This window comes from Mustela putorius, unplaced genomic scaffold (assembly GCF_011764305.1).
Source record: "Mustela putorius furo isolate JIRA1106 unplaced genomic scaffold, ASM1176430v1.1 tig00003972_pilon_pilon_pilon, whole genome shotgun sequence".
NCBI lineage: Eukaryota > Metazoa > Chordata > Mammalia > Carnivora > Mustelidae > Mustela > Mustela putorius.
Genome location: NW_025422115.1, coordinates 4,525,817 through 4,533,279, shown reverse-complemented (window position 1 = coordinate 4,533,279; position 7,463 = coordinate 4,525,817). Strand labels below are relative to the sequence as shown.

At 53.4% G+C, this 7,463-nt stretch overlaps 1 protein-coding gene across 1 annotated transcript; it reads right to left on the bottom strand.

Moving 5' to 3' along the window:
• Positions 1-441: 441 nt before the first annotated feature.
• On the bottom strand, positions 442-2,288 carry PGPEP1L (pyroglutamyl-peptidase I like). Its single transcript, XM_004759808.3, has 2 exons — positions 1,994-2,288; positions 442-1,213 (listed from the first exon to the last, which is right to left on the bottom strand). Exons 1-2 carry the CDS (start codon positions 2,224-2,226, stop codon positions 964-966), a joined length of 483 nt encoding a protein of 160 aa, XP_004759865.1. The 5' UTR covers positions 2,227-2,288; the 3' UTR covers positions 442-963.
• Between the last annotated feature and the right edge of the window lie 5,175 nt (positions 2,289-7,463).

Sequence of the window (7,463 nt, the reverse complement as noted above, 5' to 3'; positions counted from 1 at the left end):
ATGCGCCGAGGGTAAAGGGGGAGAAGAAAAAAGCGATTAAAGAAGAAGGTTCGCCGCTACGTGAGTCTCCGAGTCGTTCTTGCGGGCCGAGAGCGACATGACTGGATAAACAAAATGTGGTCTGCACAAAAATGAAATATTACTCAGTCTAAAAAAGGAAATTCTGACACAAGCTACAACATGGATGAACCTCGAAGATGTGCTCCGTGAACTAAACCAGTCACAAAAGGACAAAGAGTATGATTCATTTATACGAGGTCCTTGGAGTAGCCAAATTCAGAGATGGAGGATGGAATAATGGTTGCCAATGGCTACGGGAAGTGGGAGGGATGTTGTTTAATAGAGACAGAGTTTCAGTCTGGGATGCTGAGAAAGTTCTAGAGATAGACAGTGGTGATGTCTGTGCAAGTGAATGTCCATAAACACTGAAAAACGGTTAAAAGGGTAAATTTTATGTTGTATATTAAATACAATTTTACTACTAAAAAGAGTAGAAAAAGAAAAACCAAACTGTAGAGATTCAAGGAGCAGAAGCAGCACACGGCACTTGATGCATGAAGGTAGAAGCCAGGGAGGGGGTACCAAGCGGCTGCTCCCCGCCCCGGTTTTTCCCCCTGGCCAGCTGGTCACAGATCAACCCACCACATGCAGCTCTGCCCAGCAGGTCTGCGGTCTTAGCAATCTGGGCAGGATTCCACAGGCCCCTGCGCAGTCTTTTTAAAAGAAAAAAAAAATTACTAGGATTTCATTTTATTGTCATGAAAACCATAACTGAAGCTAGTTAATCCCTTGTGAAATGTCTGCCTTTCAGAGTGTTCTTCTTTCTTCTGACAATAAAATAACCCTTTGTGATTTCGTTGGGCTAATTCAGAGCTTTTTTTTTCCTCGTGTAAACTGTTTTACAAGCCATTTTTTAAAAGTCTCTCAAAGCACAGCTGAACTCTGCACACAGGATTGAAACATTTAATTTTCTCTAAAGGAGCAGTCCCCCAATTGGTTCCCCTGGGCTGGAATCGCCACGGTTGAGTTTTCTGCGAACGAGGCTTCAAGCTCAGGCTTTCTCAGCTCCTCCAGCATGTCCTGGATGATGACTTGCAAGGCTTTGCCCAGCAGCCTGGCTGGGAACCAAAGGGATAACCGAGGCACGTGGATGAGGGCCGCGTACCCATTTCCATGATGCAAAGACAGGTAATAGGTGTAATCACAGACGTATCTGCAACCACATGAAATGCTGTGTTACTACTCCCTCAGCCAGCCTCTAATCCCAGGGAAGCGTGAGCATAAGGGACAATGCAGCATCCCCAAAGCACGAAGACTGCCACCCAGGGAGATTTAGGTTTTGTTCTTCTGCCTTAGAAAGAAGAGTTGCGGGGAATGAACAGGGGAGAGACAGATTCTTGTTCTCACGGTCCCACAATCAGCAAGCAGCAGAGCCTGGGAAGGACCAGAGTTTCAAGTAACTAGTTCAAAACACTTTTACACCCCAACCCCTTTCATTCATGTCTACTGAGTCACTTGTTTATTCATTCTTGGGGAGCGGTGGGGGAGTGAAGTGGAGAAACTATCTACCGGCGGGTCAGAGTTTGGAGGAACCAAGGTAAATTCATCTCTATGTGGGGCTAAATGACAATAGCTAACTCACAACCTGGGCAGCCATAGAGAAAAACAAAGCATCCACAAACGTCAGTGGCTCTCAAAATATGCCTTCCCATCTCTTCTCTATCCAAGCACCAAAGGCTGGGGTCGGGGGCCTTGGACCAGAGACCCGGGGCGGGGACAACAACTCGGTGGTCTGCAGGAGCCCCCCCCCCCCCAAACCCCCCCCCCCCCCCGTCCCGGGGTGGCACCGCGTGAGCAAGTGCCCAGCTGGACCCTGCAGGATGGCCTTCCCGTGGGGAAGGGGGGCATCCGGGGAGAGACCCTGGTCGGAGGATGCGCTGCGGTCGTTTCCCCTCCTCTACCCCTTCAGGGACCCAACACCCACAGGAGGTACCTGCCGGCATCTCGAGAAAAGATCACCTCCACACCCTCCACGGCAATGCGCTTGCGCACTGCCTTCATGCTGACCTCCGACGCGATCACTTCCGGGCCATCCGGAAGGCACTCGCCGCAAGCCGGCCGGAAGCCCCGGATGTCGGCGTCCTGGTAGCTCCGGTTCTTGGCGCACTGCTCCAGAATGATGGCCTTGGCGGAGGTGTCCATGCCGATGTGCACAACGAACTGCATCCATCCATGCGGCGGCCAAGAGATTGGGGACACTGAGGCCTGCTCTGCTCCCCGGTTATGGCTGAAGGGCCAAGCCCAGCAAGGGTGCAAAGCATCACAAAGCCCCGATCTGGCACACACCTCCGGGCTTCCCTGCAGACTCTTCCCCCCCTCCCCCCACCATGAATGTGCGGGAATGCAAAACAACCGGGTAGAAACCCATGTGACATTTAATTTAACTACTTTTATAGGGGCAAATATTCTTGACGGGTGATGTGTTTCCCCTTCTTTTCCCTGGGGTGGGGAAGACTAGCACATGGGAAGCTTACCATTTCCCAGGAAACTCCCCTTTCCCCTCTCTTTTATGAAACTCTAGTAAAGGAAGGAACAGTGTAATAAAATATTGTTGGGATTTTTTGAGCTGATTATTTTTCCTCTTTGAAAAATAGCCGTGTTGCGTTTTATCAAAACACCTGGGGCAGTTGTCTTAATGGTTTGGTGGTGTGTGTTGTGTTAACCTCATCATCAGGACTTTCTATTTTTTGGACATTTGTACCAATTGTTTTTATATAATGACTGTTCAGATAAAAAAAGGCTGGGTGTGATGGAGATGGGACCTCCCCAGATGAGCCACCTGCCAACCTCCCTTCTAGGCGCAAAAGGTCCTTGTCTCTCGCTTCACCTCACAGCCAACCTGCCCTCCATGGTCATGGCTGAGACCTAACCCAAGGGCTTATTGGTTGGGTGGAAACTATCTCTGAGTCCCGGCAAGAATAAAGATTCCATTTATTTTTCCTCCTTCCCTATCTCCAGAATCTTCTTCCAAGATCCACTCTATTTCAGCTTAAACTTTTATGATCAGACCCAGAACCTTAGAAAATTGGCTGGGACCTTACTGGTGGGACAACCCTAGAACAAGGGTCCAGGTGTTTACAGGCTCTGGGACTCCAACACGTCATCATCCCCGACCCCATTCCCCCAGCTTCACTGCCTCCCCAGCCATCGTTTACTTGTGGTTTAAGATCTTCCCAGATTCTGGTGACCTTCTGCTTCACCTCCCTGTAATCTACAGGCAGCTGGAGAATCCGCAGCTCTATGGTTCTTGTCACTGTTCAGTCCCAGCTTGGACAGCTCCTGCAGGAAGAAGCATGTAGACTCAACCTAATGGGACAACCCTGAAAAGCTAACTCTTGGGTCACTCACTCTATTCCCAGGGTCTTCTGGGAGCTCTTCAAGGAGCTCAGGTGCTGGTGAGGGGCCAGCAGGAGAGTCACAGTTCCTGCCCCTCAAAGCCCCCAAAAAAGGGGTACCTCCACGGCATATCTGGGTCAGATATGTCCAGTTATATTGTCCAGTTAGACAATGGTCTTCAAAAGGGATGCAGGGTAGATGTCGAGAACAAATGGGGGCGAGCCAGATGAAGAACCTGGGGACAAGCAGGCCAGGCAGGGGGCTTCAGAGGCATGGGGGAGAATGAGGAAGAGCCGCTGGGAAACCTAGTGGGACTTGGCGCAGGGCAGTGGGTTTGGGGCAGGGAAAGCCTTCCTCTGGGTGTCCTGCATCTCCAAGGACAGGATGTTTAGCACCCCTGGACTCTGAGCCAAGCATTAACTGCCTGCGGCATCCCTGGGCATTCTGACAAGTAAGCCACCACCATCAATGGTGTAACAGGAGGCACTGCATGTGGGTAAGGGTGGGAACAGAAGCTAGAAAAGTCTATAAAATCCAGACTGGGTACTTCACTAGAGTTTGGACTTTAGCTAGAGCAAAAGGGAGCCATCTAAGGATTGTGTGCAAGGAGCTAATGGGTCAGAGCCTCTTCCTAAGAGGATGGCAGTGGAAGGGGGTTGGGGGTGGGGGTGGGGATCATGAGGTTGGCTTTGCACCTGCTGAGTTTGAAGGGGAGGGACCTGGCTTCTTGGCTTTGTGCGTTTGGAGCTCACAGAGAGGATTCTGGGAAGACAGTAGCATGTCAAGGCTGCAAAGACATGGGTTTAGATGAGATCTGGATGGGGTGGGCGGGGGTGCAGAGATAGGAAAGAAGTCCTGTGGAGAATAACCCAACGTCAGGGAGCACCCTCCTTCACGGGCAGGGAGTTTGGAAGGAAGAAAGCCAGGGAGTGAGATCTCAGGACTGTGTTATGCACTGTTGGGAAACGTTAAATCAGAAACCTGCAGGCTGTATCCTTTCCCCACTCCAGGAGCTAGGCTTGTCACCAGGATAGTTTCGGATTAGCACCTCTTTTTTTTTCCTGCCTCCCTTCGCTGGCAATTTAGGATATCCAGGAGCATGTCTCCTTGGAGAGAGGTTGCTGTTGGGCTTGTCAGGCCTGCCCAAAGGTCACAGACAGGACATTCTGGGGCCCTGCCCTGGGCTTCAGAGGAGACAGGCAGGGATGATGGGCCCCAATGCAGATCGGCCTCTGCTGCTCTCATGAAGGAGAGCACTTCTGGCTGACTTTCGATGTCTCAGGTCTGGCCTCGACAAGCTCGGCGGTCCTGAAGGGCTCAGCTTGGCCCACCAGACACCCACTCAGAAGCCCAGTTCCTCCACCCGGCTCAAGCTTTATCCTCTTCCAAAAGTAAGTGCCAAGATCACATCCCCATTTGGGGCCTGAAGGGGCGACTTCATTTGCCTGACTCCGGTGGGGTGAGGCACGAAGGAGGGCCAGGTCACCTGGGACGGGGGCCTGGAGGCTGAGCTTCCAGATGGGCATTCTAAGGACCAGACAGTCCAACTCCTGTGTCTCTGTTTTGACCCGTCCTGTGGGGCATGAGTGAGACAAGAACAGGGAGGCTGGACCTCTCTAGAAGCTCCCATGGGAGACAGGCATCGCTCAGGCCTTTGCCTTTGATGTGAGGAGGGTGAAGAGGCCGTGGTTTGGCTCCCGGCTGCTTCTCAGACCCTAGTCATCCGTGAAGAACTAGTTTCTTCTACTCGATGGGATTCTCATGGGGTCTGGCTCTGAGCAAAGCCTGCAGGGGAGCCCCAGAACCAAAGAGAATTACCAGGGAATCTGCCTTCAGAGCTGACCCCCCAAGAAGCTGCTGTAGCCCAGCCGTCAGTGGAAATGTCAAGTAATTACTCTCACAAAGCCTATAAAGACGCGGTGCCCCAGGGATGGGGGCAACTACCCTGAGCCAGGCAGGCCTGGTCAGGCCCAGTCAGGCCCAGCACCCAGCTGTCCAGTGGTGACTGGTCAGCACCCCCTCTTCGCAGAGGAATGAGGCTCTTGTTCTGGGTTGGCACACAGAAGCCCAGACCAAAACAGGCTGCGGAAGGGGCCCCTCTCTCTTTTTTTTTTTTTTTCCCCTACCTCAGGGGGTTCTGGGAGCTGGCTTTGGGGAGCTCTTTGCATGAGTTTCCTATGGTGTAATGACAAAGTGGGTGGCTCAGCCGCAAATTTTATCACCCAAACCTGTAAGAAAGGAGATCCAAATCTAGGTGTCGGCAGGGCCGTGAACCTGAAGGACAGGGACCCCGCCTGCTTAATCCAGCTTCTGGGAGTCCCGGGCACCCTGGGCCTCCGCGGTGTCTCTGCGGGCTTCCCCTGGTCTTCCCTCTGCGCCCAGCTGCCTCGAGTCCAGGTGCCCCCGTTTTATAAGGACGCTCAGTCCCTGGCACCGTCTGGCCGTGCTCAGACCAGAAGGCGATGGCATCACCCTCTCCAGAGTAGGAAGTGCCAGGACGCTGAACTGTCGCCGTCCTGGGAATCCACAGAAGCGCTGTGGGGTGGACGGTGTTCGACATCCAACTTGACCACTTTGTGTTTTTTTCTGTATCTGGAAAATAATTCCCAGGAGATTAAAGCATCCCACTTCTGCTCATCACGCGTTTCCTTTTAAGCGGCCAACCTGATGCCCAGATAGATGCACTTGACCGCAGGCTGGTGCTCGCAAACCCCCCTCCCCGTGAGTTCCAGCGGAAGTCCGCGGCCACGGCCCAGCCCCATGGCCAGCCCCATGGAAACTGCAGCATGGGGCACACGGTCACGGACTCCGAGTCGGATAAGGATGGGTGCCACGCGCTGCGTCCCATCAGCTCGGCCGTGTGTGGCCAACCAGTCAATGAAGAAAACTTTGTGTCTAGAGACCCTTGGTTATGAGAGTTGCACATAAGGGCTTGTGGACCTGTGTCGACGTGAACTTATTCAGGCGTTGCCTTCAGTGTCTTCATGGTGTATGCTCTTTCTAACAAGAACGTCACCCTCTTCTTCTCTCTCTCTCCACTGTTGTCCTGACAAGAGAAGAGCCTGCAGCTTGGCGGGTCTGCCCGGTCACCAGACTCTTCTCAAGCTGCAGAGCCTCCCCAGGGAGGAGGTGGCCGCGGCCACCCACACTGTACGGCTGCAAGTCCGGGGGTCTGAGCTGGGTCCCCAGGAGCCTTTTGACCTGGGGGTGGGGGCGGAGGGTGTGGATGACAGTTCAAGCTGACAGAGGAGGGAGGACAGCCGGGACAGTGTCCGTACCTTCCCAGGCTGCAGGCCTCGCCTGGGCCCTGGCCAAGCCGCCTGGGCGACCATGGGAAGTCTGCGGCCATCCCAAGGTCACCAGGACTGGTAGGGGACCGTAGAGGTATAAGAGAGGGTCCTATGAACTGAAATGTGTCCCCCCCCAACATTCATAGACTGAGGCCCTACCCCTCCCAGTGTGATGGTATTTGCAGACAAGGCCCTCAGGAGGTGACAGATAAGGTCAGGAGGGTGGGGGCCCCAGGACGGGATTAAAGTCTGATAAGAAGAGGAGGAGACAATCAGAGCCTTTCTTTCCTTGCTACGTGAGGACACAGCCAGAAGGTGGCCCTCTGCCAGCTAGGGACAGGGTTGTCACCAGAAACGGAACCTGCTGGGGCCTTCGTCTCGCACGCGGCCTGCGACTGCAGTCCTGACTCGGGATATTGAGGAAACTTTTCTAACTTGACATTATGAAGAGAATCTCCAGGCACTACTACTTCATGGGGACAGTCTGCTCTGGCATTCTCTCATTCTCTCTCTCCCGCTCACACACACACACACTTGGTGTCCTGGGCCACCTACCAGGGCCCATGGCAGACAAAGGCATTTTACAGAAAAGGAGGGCAAGCTGGAGCCCCTCACCAGCTCAGTCTAGAACAAGGAGGGCGCAGGGCGGAAGGGGGACACAGACAGAGCCAGACCCCAGCTATAGGGCCACAGCGAAAGGCATGGGCTTTGGGGTCAGGAAGACGCTGGTTTGAGACTTGTCTCTGCCACCTTCCAGCAGGCGAACTCGGGTACGTT